Source organism: Barbus barbus, assembly GCF_936440315.1.
Source record: "Barbus barbus genome assembly, chromosome: 30".
In the NCBI taxonomy this organism is placed as follows: Eukaryota; Metazoa; Chordata; class Actinopteri; order Cypriniformes; family Cyprinidae; genus Barbus; species Barbus barbus.
Window position 1 is genome coordinate 23,863,764 of NC_136758.1, and position 15,352 is coordinate 23,879,115.

At 36.5% G+C, this 15,352-nt stretch overlaps 2 protein-coding genes across 3 annotated transcripts; one reads left to right on the forward strand and one right to left on the reverse strand.

Annotated features, from left to right (window-relative positions):
• The first annotated feature begins 4,655 nt into the window (after positions 1 to 4,655).
• Positions 4,656 to 6,020, forward strand: LOC306850798 (interleukin-17F-like). Its single transcript, XM_079386668.1, has 3 exons — positions 4,656 to 4,754; positions 4,872 to 5,074; positions 5,429 to 6,020. The coding sequence occupies exons 1-3, from the start codon at positions 4,710 to 4,712 to the stop codon at positions 5,661 to 5,663; spliced, it is 483 nt and encodes a 160-aa protein (XP_079242794.1). The 5' UTR covers positions 4,656 to 4,709; the 3' UTR covers positions 5,664 to 6,020.
• A 710-nt stretch (positions 6,021 to 6,730) lies between these two features.
• LOC306850797 (stathmin-4-like) lies at positions 6,731 to 10,474 on the reverse strand. Of its 2 annotated transcripts, none has more exons than XM_079386667.1 (6): positions 10,394 to 10,474; positions 8,726 to 8,781; positions 8,501 to 8,596; positions 8,094 to 8,299; positions 7,687 to 7,878; positions 6,731 to 7,399 (listed from the first exon to the last, which is right to left on the reverse strand). In XM_079386667.1, exons 2-6 carry the CDS (start codon positions 8,736 to 8,738, stop codon positions 7,340 to 7,342), a joined length of 567 nt encoding a protein of 188 aa, XP_079242793.1. In that variant the 5' UTR covers positions 8,739 to 8,781; positions 10,394 to 10,474; the 3' UTR covers positions 6,731 to 7,339. The 2 variants fall into 2 exon arrangements, with proteins under 2 accessions (XP_079242793.1, XP_079242792.1); XM_079386666.1 differs by having other exon boundaries at positions 10,384 to 10,474.
• Positions 10,475 to 15,352: the final 4,878 nt, after the last annotated feature.

A 15,352-nucleotide genomic window follows, 5' to 3' on the forward strand; every position in this document is an offset into this window, starting at 1 on the left:
AGAATTTTTTGAGTGAGTTATCCCTTTAATTTTACTGGATGGCTTGTCTATTCCTTCACCAACTAGACATGTACTAACCCATCTAACAGGGAACTTAGTGAAGCTAACATTATGGCAAGATTATCTTAAAGTTATGGACAAACATTCTTCCAATAGCATTAATAGAACGTTCATTCAAAGTTATCTGGTCTTTAATAACATTCTCAAAATGTTAGCAAAAAACAAAACAAAACATGTTTACTTTATGGAACGTTTGTCTGAAACATTTTAGTTAGATGTTCATCTAAGATGGTTTAGAGAACATTCAAAAGAAACATTTGTGACCCTGGACAACAAAACGAGTCATAAGGGTACATTTTTCGCAGTTTATGCATCATTTTTCGATTTATGCATCATCAAAAGCTGAATAAATAAGCTTTCCATTGATGGCTTGTTATGATAGGACAATATTTGGGCGAGATACAACTATTTGAAAATCTGGAATCTGAGGGTGCAAAAAAATAAAATAAAATCGCCTTTAAAGTTGTCCAAATGAAGTTCTTAGAAATGTATATTATTAATCAAAAATTAGTTTTGATATATTTACAGTAGGACATTTTCAAAATATCTTCATGGAACATGATCTTCACTTAATGTCCTAATGATTTTTGGCATAACAGAAAAATCAATAATTTTGACCCATACAATGTATTTTTGGCTATTGCTACAAATATACCCGACCGACTTAAGACTGGTTTTGTGCTCCAGGGTCACATTTCAATAATGCTTGCAAAATAATTAAATGGAACGTTCCCCTTAATGTTGTCTCTAATGTTCACGTAACCAGAAAATACGTTTTTTACACATATAAAAAACTGGACATATGGAACATTCAGAGAACTTTCTGAAATAGCAATTTTATTACTTAACTGTAATCGTAACAAAACATTCCTAGATGCATATTTTTGTTAGCTGGGAACCTGGAGCAGGGTATGCTGGTTAGAATATTTAACCATTGCATAAGGGTCAATTCACATGCACATTGTTGAAGCTGGGTTTGTTCTCTCCACAAATTAAACAGAATGTAATTGTATAAAGCTGTAAATTGAATGTTACAACATTACTTTTCTCATTGTCTTTGAATTATTCTCATTTGATTCAGATCAGTACGGAACCAAAACAATGCACGGATGAACAGGCTACGCCAGTGTATCAACAAATATTTGTTATGAATATATACATAAAACTATATGAATAAGCAAAAACTTTATCAAATACATGCCAAATATCAAAAACGAAAGTTGATTATCTAAAGTGATCAACTATCATTAAGCTTTTTGCCATCTCAAGAGTCTTTCTGGAAATTCCGTCATGTCGAAAGTGTAAATGCAAAATCTTAATTATGCTTATTCTTATATAGACGCTGTGGCTGGTATGTACTGATGCACGGGAGCTTATCCCACCATCAAAGTGAGACGTGTTCTTGATAGATTGTTTTCACTGATACCGTGTCTGTATGCGGTGAGATCTATAGCACTTTTGTGCTACAATGCAAACCGGCCTATTTTCACCACCCACATAACCATTTACATTTGCAAAGACAGCTCCTTTTTTGGTCAGTATTCTGAATTTGGTGTAATTGTTCTTTCTCTTTTATTACCTATCATTTTATTATGTATAATGTGAGTTTGTTTGGAAAAGCGTGTCTTAAAACTAACATTTATATACACAATAAAAAAGAAGAAAATGCTTCATTTAGTAATAATTAAGCAGCCATTCAAAAATTATGAAACCAGATTTTGCAAAGTTGACAGTTAATCAGTCTGTGTGTGTGTGTGACGTCCATTAATGGGCAGTTTTATCATAGGTGCCCTGTGGCTTAACCCAAAGTTATGTCACTGTTATGCCTTTCTTTGATGTGGCAGCTCCCAATGCGGGAATCCTCTCTGTGTAGGTTTTTTTTACTTGCTTTCAAATTGACTGATGACGAACCATTTACACAGCGAGCGGAAGCCACTCAGCAAATCACTGACCTCATTTTACCACTCTGCTTTTGGTGAAAGGAAAATATAGCGAAGATCTTTTGAGACATATCAGTCGGCCTAGTATTATGTAATTTCACCACAATAAAATACACTGGCCAAAAGAAAACCATCAGCATGACCACTGTGAAGAAATAAGAATATTACTAATTGCTTTAATACATTAAAAAAGCCTTAGAGCAGCTTATACATTTTAGTTGAACTTCATCACGGTCTAATTCAAAGATATAAGATGAAACTATAAGATTCTCCCAAGTTTGTAATTAATCAGCTGGCAATGTGAAATGAAATATCCATAATAGATCATAGCAGTTTTGTAACTCAAAAAAATTTAAAAGTATAATTAAATAAATACTTATATATACTGTATCTCTCTCTCTCTCTCTCTCTCTATATATATATATATTATTAATATGAACACTAGTAGAAATATTCACAATATGCCTTCAGTAGTAAAAATCCAGAGTAGGATGTGGAAATAATCTCACAAATGATGAAACTATGAAAATGATGCAACTAATATGTAGCATGGAAATTTAGGTTATTGATTTCAGCTCTTTTGAAGATTCTCCAAATTTGTGGTCTTATTTGGGTCACTATAAAAGCCCCTGTTTTTGGACGTTGAGTAACTGAAATCATTTTCATGAGTAATAAAGCAGGAGAGCTAAGATTCCTGGACCTTTTGAAACAAGAAGTAGGTCAGAGGCCTGTGTCACATTTCCAACGGCTTTTAGGTAACTTTTGGGGTTTAATGGTTTAAGATGATGAATCAGAGTATTTTTTAAAGGCATATTTCATCCAAAAATTTAAATTCCATCACCGGTATTTTTAACTCATTTTTGTGGAACATTTTTTGTCCATACAATGAATGTCAGTGGGGTCCAATGTTGTTTGGACCTCAGCGTTCATCAAAAATGTTTAATTTTAATTTTTTCACAAATGTGAAAAAAATCATACTGGTTAGAAATGACATGACAGAATTTTCATTTTTGGGTGTGCTGCCCCTTTAAATTAAGTATTTTTAAATCATAAAACACAGTATACACTGAATAAAGTTTCATTTTTGATCTTCACAACAAGAACACTTTTGGAATGCATGTATTTAAAGCTGTCATACTGTTTTGGGGGATTACTTTTATTGTATTACTGTTATTTGCATGTGCATCGCCCTCAATTCTGTGTCATGAAAATATAACCTTCTCTTTACCCCACAATCCTTAGAAATTTTAGAGTAAGAGAGGGTAAAACCGCAATTGCTCTGCAACTGACGCAATCGTAAACCAGCACCGGTGGGAAACTGTGCATCGGAGAGATGCATGCCATTACAGACACTGGGGCGGAAGTCTCCATGTCGATATGACTTTTTGCAAACTATGTCAATTGATGTCACTGGCATTAACAGAAGGCAATGAATAGTGGACAGAATCATACCCAGCAAGATTTTATTTCATCATACTAATATATTCCTTCTGATCTGAGAGCTTATGAGATGGCGGTCAATGAAAGTAGGTTATGTTGGTATGTAATGGTTGCTATGCTTAGATGCAATAAACTCAATAATATGTGGGCACAAAATGTACTTAGACACTTCAAAAACACAAAATGTATGAATTTCTTTGCATTAGGTAACACAATATAAAATCAAATAGCATTTATGTGAAATCAAAAGACTTACTAAATATTTTACCAAAACAAAAAGTTCAAAAAGTTGTTTCTGGTTGTAAAATGTTAGTAGAATGTGTCCATTTGACATCAATGAGTTCATACATCCACTAAATATCCCTTTGGGTCCAGTTGGTTAAGTTTAACAGAAAAAAAAAGAAAGAAAAAAAAGGTAATTTCGCCCATGGGACAATAAATAAAGATGGTAATTGTGAAATGTTTGTCTGACAATTCAGACTTTTTTTGTCAGAAATGAATTGAATTGTTAGATAAAAAGATAGAACTGTAAAATATAAACTCTTCTGGGAAGAAAAATCTGAAGAAGACTCTGAGATTCTATTGTGAGAATTGTGAGATTAAAAATCGCAAGAATATTGTGAGATAAATCGCAATTACCTTTTTTATTTTTCATTTCATTGCAGAAACAAGATTCTATATAATTGTGCTATATAAACTCAAAACTGCAAGAAAAAAAGTCAGAATTCTGAGATTACATCTCACAATTATGACTTTTTTTTTCTTAGAAATGCTGAATATGAAAACCGGAATTGTGAGTAAAAAAGTCAGAAGAGTGGGGTAAAAAGTAGAGATAATTTTTTTCGTTTTTTATCCTGTGGTGGAATCAAGCTCCATAGGGTGGTAAAGTGACGTAAATTCTGAGAAAATCTCTAAAATCATTTATTTGCATATTGCTCCCTTATACAATGAAATTAAATATTGTGTATTTATGAGTTCATAATATTTCATATTTATTTAAAACCCATTTGTCAGCCACGTATTGGCAAACGGAAATAGCATGTGATTGTAGTGACACAATGCACTACACACAAAGTGATTTTTGCTGACACATTGAATATGACAACATAATATACCATCAAAGGGTAAAATTCACAGGAAGTGCTCCTACACTGCCGCGATTGCACAAACAGGCCTCTCTATATAAACTGCACATACCACTTCAAATGTAGAGCAGCAAGACTTAAGACTGACAGAAGACATCAGAAAAAACTAAACAAAACAGGTCAAATGAATGCAACTATGTCATCAGCGCTGAACATCCAGTTCCTCGTGGTGAGTATTGCTGAAATGTTCAAAGACGACTTGCTAACTATCTCCTAAGGTTTTTTGTTGCTCAAGTCGCAATGCTACTACGATTGAGTCTGAAATGACAGTGTCTGTGTTTCACAGGTGGCTTGTGTGATGGGGCTCCTTTTAATATCATTTGGAGCTGAGGGGGCACCATCAAAACATCCTCAGAAGAAAGCAAACCACAAGTCATCAGAAGAATCCCATCCATCCTCATTCCGGTTGATCTTGGATCCTGAGTTCAAATCCTCAGCCAACCCGATCCAACCAATCAACAACGACTCCATCTCTCCATGGACCTACACGTAAGACCTTGTCTTATAAACCCTTAAAATTGGCATTGAAGAAACTTCAAAATCCATGGAACCCTTCCATTCCACAAAATGTTCTTTATCGTGGAAAAAGGTTCTTTCGGTTACTATAATATTCTTCACACTAAGAACCGTGCACTGAAAAGTTCTTGGCGGAACCCGAAATGATTCTTTTATGGCGTCACTGCCAAAACCCCCTTTTGGAATGTAAATTTTTTATGATTTAATGTCGATGAACTGTCATTTCTGTATCATATTCACATACACCTGTTTATTGCTTTTATATTTAGAAGATGACTGTTGCAACCCGCTAACCTAAAACTTCACATGATTCATTTTGTTTCATAGGTTTACACATGATGACAGCCTGTACCCTTCTAGCATCGCAGAGGCGAAATGTTCGCTGACTGGATGTTTGCTGGAAGGCGCAGAGGATTTACATTCCAAACCGATTTACACCCAAATCATGGTCTTGAGGAAAATTCGAGGAGAAAAGCACAACTACTCCTTAAAACTTGAGTACAAAACCATCGCAGTGGGATGCACCTGCGTTCGTCCATATGTACAATATGTAGATGCTTGATCATTAGTGTTACAGAATTACAAATCCAGAACGTAAGGCTTAAGACTTATGACTTTATCATTTATTTACGGTATCATATACATGTTTGCAAAATGTAGGATATATATTTATGTTTGTGATATTTGATGGATTATATATTTGAGATGTTTTGCAAATAGAAGAATTGGATCTATCATCATCATCATGATTTTTTGATAATGAGTTCAACACTTCATCCAACTTGATCCATCTAATAATCTAATTTATTTATGTCATGACATGTGATTTCAAATGCAGGATATTTATTTTCACTGGATTTTTATTATTATTATTTTGTACCTAACTATTTATTTATTGATGCAAATGTGTTTATAATGCAATAAATAAGAAAAAAAAATACAAATATTGTTCTGATGGTCTATTATTTTCTATTTTGGAAAAAACTCAAAATCAATAATGAGAAAGTCACAAGGACAAAACTATACCAGCAGTCCTTTAATTCCTTCTGCGTCTAAAATATATCACAATTTCTGTACAGAATTATATATAGCCAAATCAGACACCAGCTGATCATGAGGCAAGTGAACATATGTACAGCGGCAAAAGCTTAAGCAGTTTACCAAAAATAGAGCCTTAAAGACAGGACAGAGGACAAACTGACTGCATCCACATGGGCAAAGCACATGAAACCGTCCACATGTCATCAAAACACACAAAGTTACCACTCACATTCACTCTTTTTTGGCACTATTGGCATAAAAGCTCATCGCGGAGATAAACACGTCTCTGCGTTTCTCAGATTAAGGTAGTAAAGATTCTGTCCCAATGTTTGCTGGCCGGCCAGTTCCGTTCATCTAACATCATGGCCATCGTACCTTACAATGATATAGCGATATCATAATCTGGTTTCAGAGTCAGAATCTCTTATGATCCAAGCTAATAAGCTCAGCGTGATAGTCAGTCCTTTGGTGAATGGTCTCCCATATGATCAGCATGTGTTGTGAGAAGATCTCAAGGCACCTGGAACATAAAGTTCAGAGATATAGCAATTAATAACAGGACAAAAATCACACGGTCACACACCAAATGGCTTTTGACAAGTTTTTATCAAGTGTATCACGGCATGCAAGCATTAAACGTTGATTTCGGCCACATTCGGCCACTATTTGTTGTCAGGTAACTAACAGATATTCTACTAATGATTCTTCCAAGAAACCAACACTAAGACACATAAATACAAAGCCAAACTACAGTACTTAGTACACATCACCACACTGAATTACAATGTTACAAACAGCTAATTCACAGCAGTACAACACAAATACACATCTTGGTTGTTTCCAACTGTCATGACGTTCGTTATTATTATCCCATCAGTACATGCAAAGCCGTTATTAAAGACTAAAGGGATGGATGACGACTCATGAAGGCTGTTTCAAACACAGTTTGGTGGAAAACAACTCAAACAACTTTTCTGCATTTTCTAATTGATTCCCAATTCAACATCCATGATATACAGTGCTTTGCCTGGCAGCAGACAAGAAGAATCTTTAGCTGCAAATATCATATGATAGGCCTTCGAATCATTTCCAATTCCAAAAAACAGCCTCTCTTAGCATGACTATGATCAGCTAGGCCTTATTTTGTTGTTTTTTCTTGAAAATTCTGGACAAGAAACGCTCTTGATTCATGTCATTCTACTGCCAGTCCAGCTCCATATGTTCCTTGTTTTTCCTCACCTCCTCAGCATGCTTGTCCTGGAAAAACACAAGACAAAAAGAAGAAGAACTATTAAATAATAGCCCAATCTTAACTCTAAAGTGTTTGAAAAAATCTACCTAGTGGCACCAAATGGAATTGCAAAACTGATGCATATTTTCAGGTCTGGTTCTAAACTCATGCCATCTGTTGAGCATTTTATTACTATATTGGGCTGCTCAAACAAACATATTGCAATTCCATTTTGTCCCACTAGTGGTGCAGAAATCATAAATAAGCACCTTTAAAAAATGGAACTAAGTTAGGATGTCAAAATCCACCGTACCTTCTCCTGAAGACGTTCCAGCATGGCAGTGATGTGGGCCTCCCGGTTCTCTTTGTTAATCTCCATTCTTTGCTCCAGCTTTTCTTTGGCCATCTTGATGAAGTTGTTGTGTTCCTCTATGGCTTTCTGGACCACCTCTCGTTCATGCTCTCTCTTCTCAGCCAAGTGCTTCAGAAGTTCAGCTTCCTGACACTGTGGAGATAAGCATATCCATTATCGGTACTGTTGCATTATCGATACTTAAAATAAAATATAAATATTAGATTAAAAAAAAGGAATATTCGAATGCTGTCTCGACAACCAAAAAAAAAAAAAGTGCAAGTCGAGGCACTAAAGTTATTAAAACTGAAACTGAATAATTACTAATTACTGAGAGTATCCTCCACAAAAACATCTCTGTTCCTTACCTTTCTTCTCTCTTCAGCTGCATCCAGTTTCTTCTGGATCTCCTCCAGTGAGGGGTCTCTGCGAGGTGGGAAAGTGGGATGGAATTCCCTCTGACCGTCAAAAGATGGAGGTCTGAGGATCACCTCAAAGGCCTGGCCTGATGACCGCTTGTTTAGCTCGATCACCTCCATGTCTTTAATAATGCCCAGGTTGAGGTCCACAACATCTACAACAGAAAATCAACAATGACTGATTTGAATGATATACTGTATATCAATGCAACGAATTTTAAACTACTTGATTGAGAACTGATGTGAATACAGTATAATGTTCCATTTAGCTCACTGGAATATGTAAAAACAGGGACATCTATCTGAAACCATGCAAGATTTTAGATTTGAGACCTTTAAAAGTGCCTTTAAGGTACCTTGTGTTTTCTTGGTGGGCTTCTCCCGAGGCTCTGGTAGGAAGCAGGAGCAGAAGAGAGACACTAGAGGGAGCTCCTTCATCTTCTCTCTGTATGCTGCAAAAGAGAGACAGAGTTATTCTGAGGTAACATCATCTCTGAGGCCATGTGCTCACACATCATTCCTTCAGCTCCATTAAACACTCCCAAGTTCACATGCGAACAAGCAGGTGGATGTACATGTACCTGCAAGAGTCATCTTTCCTTCTGAGTCCTCTGAGGCGTTTCAAACTCAGCTGATCCTACAGGAGAGAGAGAAACGATGATGTAATCAGAAACCACATTCAATCGATTCCTCTGGATGTCTTTGTCCTCACATAAAGGTCCCACAAGGTTTAGCATCACAAGCAAATGTAGATTGTGAATAACAAGCACAAATTAAACCTTTATAATGCAAAAAATGTAAAATAATCACACAGCTACATCTAAGCACATAGTAGTATGCACACTATATAAAAATCTATTCAAATCCACAGAACAAAGCAAGCAACAAATAAATGCAACTGTAATATACTTGATGGCAATTGTTCGCAGAAGAGAGCATGAATGAATTAGGTTTGTCCAGGGTATATGATCGTCTCTCAGCCTACGCGCCTTCTCTATCGGTCTCTCATCCTGCCTCTGCCCTCGCTGTGCCCCCTCATTTCCCACGCTCACGAGCGCTGCACCCACTAACACCTTTGAAACTTTCTGACATTTTCAATGCATGGGCTTATTCTATAAAACATTTCAACACTTTTAGGGGTCAATTGATAACATAAAAGGCAAAAAATGTTGATTCTGTAGGCCATTACAAGACAATGTATCATTTTCCCTATTGCACTGCATGCACACAAACTGAAAACCCTCCTATTTTATTGATGCCAGCAACACAGCTGATATAATAAATAATATATGCTTTGGTACATAACCCTGTCAGCACTATCATTTACATTAGACAAATAAAAATTTCACAAGCATTTGTTTGCAGCTCACAAAGCAAGTCATTTTTAACCTCCCACTGCCTTCTGATCTGAATAAACGCTTGTTGTTTTGAAAGCAAAGGAAATGCTGCTCTATTAAGGCACCGTGGCCTTTTGCACACCAACATGCTATATATCACCTCTCAGTACCACCCACAGCACAGACTAGCATGCTCACTACAGGACCTCTAAGACCATTGTGTATTCAAATACACACTTTGCTCTACATCCCTTTTTAAATTTAGCAATGCACTTTTTCCGCTTAGCAATTTTTCACCTTGCACAAATATGCAATGCACTTTGCACAATACGATGCACATCTTTTCTTTAGACTATAACATGGTTTCAAGCACAATATCATATGAAGTGAAGTGAAGTGACATACTACCAAGTATGGTGACCCATACTCGGAATTTGTGCTCTGCATTTAACCCATCCAACGTGCACACACACAGCAGTGAACACACACACACCGTGAACACACACACACACACACACACACACACACACACACACACACACACACACCGTGAACACACACCCGGAGCACTAGTAATATGACCACTTTCTAAATTGATTCTGATATGCTATTAAGACTCTTAACAGTTGCAAATCCCCAAACAATCATGCTGATATATGCATTTATGCACATATAGAAGTCCAATAACCTCGACTGCATGCTCTAAATCTTGCAAACATGCAAATCTGCAATGCAACAGAATCTAAGGAATGCCAAACTAGATTTTTGCACTATTAAAAACAGATTTTGACTATTAAAAACTTGCTACAGTGAATAAAAATTTAGTCCAACAGATCACCAGTCTCCTTTTGTCCTGCAAGAGAATAATACAGTGAATAACAGATTATGATATACAATATTACCTTAACTCACCGACAGTGTCCTGTGATCTTCTGTCAGAGTCTTTCCCTCGCGTTCAGTCTGACAGTCTGCTGCTGTTTGGATGCTCAACCTGGCAGCATCAGCACCACCTCTGCTAGATAAAGCATGACATCACCTCCCAGCACTGTGATTGGTCGAGAGGGATGCAGGCTCCTGATGGGCTGGAATCGCTGGGAGTGCAGATAGGGGGTGGTTAACTCTTTGTTGAAAGCTGGTTTCAGAGAAAGAAAAAGGATAGATTCTGCAGCTTTATGCAGAGGAAACATTATTTCTTCTTAAATTTTTCAATATGGTAAAAATGGTATGGCTATTGGAGCCATAGCACAAAGATTATTTTCATTTGCTTTCCTACATGTCATTCCTTAGCAAATAAAGACTTGGAATCCATGCATTCCTTTTTTAGTTCATTTCAATTTAGAATTGAATTACGTGCAGCATCGTGTGCTAATCCAGTTCTATCTGGTTTTGGGAGCTGTTCGAAATGTCATGTCTAAAAACGGAGGAGGACAGGGATTTATGTGTCATCTTCTCACTCACTCATGGCTGGAGTCTTGTTGATGACTATGACACAGTAACCTTGCCAAAATGCTCATATGGATACGGGCAGACCTGGCCTGTTTGAACAGTCTGTCAATGGCCCATCTGTTGCTCTGGTCCTGTGCCAAATCAATTACTGGTGTTTTAACAATTTCAAAGACAGCTTGTAGAACATTGCGTTCCTTTTATGAAGAAAAACCTGATTTTACAACCAAAATTATATTTTATATATGCATGTTGCATCTCTAATTTCAGGAATACATAGTTTCTTGATGGATTTTATGACATTTTAGTATGGGATTTGTAAAAGGCTACATGCACTGAGTCTCAAAATGTCCTGTTCACACATATGTTTATGATAGAGGCTTGAATACGGTCTGTATGAACATGCAATGTGCAAAACTGTGAAGTCTTATCACATTTGACAAGACAAAAGTTCAGTTGAGGCACAGCTTCATCTATCAAATCTTAATTAACTGATGGAAGCTTTTATACCTCAGTAAAGAATGGAGAATTTGTGTCGCACACAGACAACAAAACTGACGGGAGCAGTTCCGGTTGAGGACAATGACTGGATCTAAACCTTCAGTTGACTTAGTAAGGTGCAAAGGTAAGTTACCAAAACCCCAATAAAGCAATAATCCCCAAGAATCCGTGGTTTACAGTGAATTTATAACAGCTAAGGGGCATTGTTAGCTGTTATAAAGTCAAAGTAAACCACAGCTTCACTGGGTTTATTGCTTTTATAATACGGTTATTCCATATAGCAAGGTTTCACAAAATAAATAAAAATAAATAAAATAATGATATTAATAAAAACATTCTTCTGCCAAGCAATGTAGTTCCTCTGAAACGGTTGTGATTGCAACAAAGTGATTGCTGAGCAACACACAGGCGCAGAAACAAAGAGGTGTATGTTTGTAGAGCAATTTACAACAGCTTCGAATGTGGCTCAACCAATCAGAATCAAGGACCAGAACTATCCGTATTATAAATGGAAATTGGAAATACGCCAAAGGCCTATGTGCAGCAGAGTGGTTTTCTCTCACTGTACAGCATGTGACAAACAACTAGCTGTCCAGAAAATGTACGGGTGTGAGCTGGGTTATAGAATGCGGTTGTCATTTTGGTAAATAACTGAAATGTGTGTGAACCTAACCGTGTTAAAAGGATAGTTTGCACCAAAATGAAAATCCTGTCATCATTTACTTACCCTAAAGCTACCCTAAAAAAACAAAAACTAAAATACACAGAAGTGTACCATCCTAGTGACAGCTTTTTTACCTTGTTTTTCTGAGACTGTGGTAGCCATTGACTTCCATAGTTTTTTTCTTCATACTATGGAAGTCAATGGCTACCAGCAACTGGTTATATAGTCTTCCAAACGTCTTCTTTTGCATTCAACAGAAGAAAGAAACTCCTACAGGCTTGGAACAATGTGAGGCTAAGTAAATGATGATAAAATGTATCCCTTTAATGACTCAAATACAGGACTGGCAACTGTACTCTGCTGCTGTGTGAATGTGGCCAGTAATGTGCAGGATACTCTGATGATTTCAGCATCCACATAAGGCCCTTATATGAACCTGTTTGCAGTTTCAAGGTCTCTCGGGTGAAGTGGAAATATTCCCAGCGGTTTGATATGGATGTTGAATATGGCGGAACAGAACACACTGTACCTACTTTATTTCCTAGTGGCGTCAAGAACACTGACGTCAGGCACTTACCCTACCAAACAAAACGAAATTACCTGCCATACATCTCCAACCAAGATGTAAGTGAATAGAACAAAGGACCTCAATGCACATGGGTAAATGCAAAACAAAAGATTGCATTAAAAAAAAACATTTTTGCAGTTAACAATACAACAAAATGATATGTAAGCACATAATTTGTGCGAGAAAGGATCACCCACCCATATAAACTGGAGGGGAGCGTTGGGTTTTGTATATGCTGGATGTGCTCACTGAAGGGGGCCGCAGGGGGAGGGGAGACGGCAGTGCTCTAGCGATGATGTCATCCAGCTGTCTGCTAGGTGGAGAGTGGTGTGCACACATGCAGGATTTTTCACATGGCAACAGAGCAAAGAATGCAGTAAACGAGGTCCTGGAATGGATTAACACAGACATGAAGGACAAAAAAGAACGCATACAGGGGATTGTTTGCAAAAGGTGCATCAAAAGGTGCATCAAAATCCTTTGCTGAGTGACAACGAGGGACTGAAAAGACAAGGGTGGGGGATGTAGTGAAGGAAAACAATGTGCCTGCAAGGAAAGCCTGATCATCACTGGTAACCCTGCTATGATGTCATTTCTAGCCAATCAGGAGCTGGATTCTCTAGTCAGAATGATGCAGTTTCCAGTTCACATCTGACCTGACAGCAGTGAGGATGATGACGATGATGAAGCTAATCATGCTTGCGAGCACAAGCCATACAGATGTTTTTTGCTTTGTATAACTACATTTTTACTAAATATATTTTTTAAAGAGAATGTTGTTTGGACTAAATGCAACTTTGCTCAAATTTGTTTGTTTTTTTAACTTTTGGGATTTTTTTTCCCCACCTTGTTACATTTATGGTGTTCCCAAAATGACTGGCCTACAAAAAATGTTTATTAATTTCTCAATATGGTATATAATTGCCAAATATTGGATGCAGCCTTTTTTGTCAACTTATTTTTGTTCAATTATCACAGGTTTTGTATTTCTTTTTGGAACTGATCATAGTTGTTAGCTGAAAATTGCTAAATTATCTACACATAATGCTGTTCAAAAAGAAGTTGAAAAACAAAACAAAAAGACTGAATTCAAGAATTTGTTATAATAGAGCATAATAAGAGATTTACAAGCTATTATTTTAAAAAAGCTGGTCATTTTAGACTGGGAGCAAACAAATATAGAAATATATGACTAGGGATGCTGGGCCTAACAAACCACTCTTATTAAATAAAATAAGCAAAATTCACCATTAATAATTTCAAATCCTTTTCTGCTGTATTAAAACTACACATTTTTCAAAATCATTTTGTACATGTTGTACTTCATACTAAATAGACAGTAAAGCACCGTTGCAGTTCAGTATTCTGACATCAGTCACATATCAGTCTAATGGCTTGTGATACTTGTGGCAGAATGGCTGATGGGCACACTGTGCTTAAGAGGAATATTAGTGTTCCAGCTGAATTATATTAGAGCATATTGTGATGAGCTCATTCTGACACACCCCTTGTGAATAATACAGACCAAAACAGTGAATAATTCATAGTCATGCTTTGTTTTGAGTCAAAAAAAAATGCACAAATGCTTGTCTTTTTCTTGGCAGTGATGTGTTTTGGTCTCAAAAGTGTCTACAGTAGCATACGTCAAGGTCAACAAAACAATGTAGATTTTTCACTCAATTACATTCTTAGGACAAGCGTTGTTTTTCTAAATATCAAGTGGATTTATGCTGCAATAAATGTACAATTTATTCTAGAGGCATTTTCTTCTGCAGCCTTGATATTCAATCCGAATGTCCAAATGTTACGATCTATTAGGCATCATTTGTAGCATTTAATCGTATTAGTCAAAGCTTTACGTGATCTGATTCTGTATTCTAGGTGCGAAACGCTCTGGAGAGTAGGTCATATCTGCAGGCTCTAAACTCAGGACATGACATCACTCTAATGGTGGCATGCTGCATGACTCATAGCTTTTAACTCTGGATGTCAGTATCTCTCAAAACTAATCTACATAGACATGCTGTTTACTTGAAGTAAACAGAGAACAAAAGATGATGACATCACATACAGTCATAAAAAGATAAAGACTTCAGGTATGTTGAAAATGGAATATGGTGTACTGAACAGCACCTGCTATTTCTTAAAAATAGTATGTGAAGCAGCATGCAACATGATGAATGTTTTAAACAGAGACATGCTGTTATTGTTGCCACGTTTAATTCAGTGAATGACATCCATATATCAACCTGTATATAAATATGTTTTATGAATTCTTAATTAAATTAGATCACATAATTGGTATGAGCTTGGAATAGCATACTACTTACTATTAAGCATAACACTTAAAATTTCAAAACAGTGAAATATTTCACTTAATTTTAAGTGTAGCACTTGATTCAGTGAATAATTCATAGTCATGCTTTGACTATGACTAAACATGCATAAATGCTTGTTTTTTTCCTTGGCATTGATCTTGTAGTTTGGTCTCAAAACGGTCCACAATGGCATAGATTAAAGGACTAGTTCAACCAAATATAAAAACTTGCTGAAATGTTATTCAGGACATCCGAGATGTATATGAGTTTGTTTCCTGATCAGAACAGATTTGGAGAAATTTATCATTGCATCACTTTCTCACCAATGGATCCTCTGCAGTGAATGGGTGCCGTCAGAATCAGAGTCCAAACAGCTG

Bases quoted from the DNA above. Each gene is read 5' to 3' on its own strand.
- LOC306850798 (XM_079386668.1), top strand. From the start codon at position 4,710: ATGAATGCAACTATGTCATCAGCGCTGAACATCCAGTTCCTCGTG. The intron at 4,755-4,871 runs GTGAGTATTGCT...TGTGTTTCACAG, and splicing joins TGAACATCCAGTTCCTCGTG to GTGGCTTGTGTGATGGGGCT. The intron at 5,075-5,428 runs GTAAGACCTTGT...TTTGTTTCATAG, and splicing joins ATCTCTCCATGGACCTACAC to GTTTACACATGATGACAGCC.
- LOC306850797 (XM_079386667.1), bottom strand. The intron at 8,300-8,500 runs GTACCTTAAAGG...TTTCTGTTGTAG, and splicing joins GCCCACCAAGAAAACACAAG to ATGTTGTGGACCTCAACCTG. The intron at 7,879-8,093 runs GTAAGGAACAGA...TTATCTCCACAG, and splicing joins CAGCTGAAGAGAGAAGAAAG to TGTCAGGAAGCTGAACTTCT.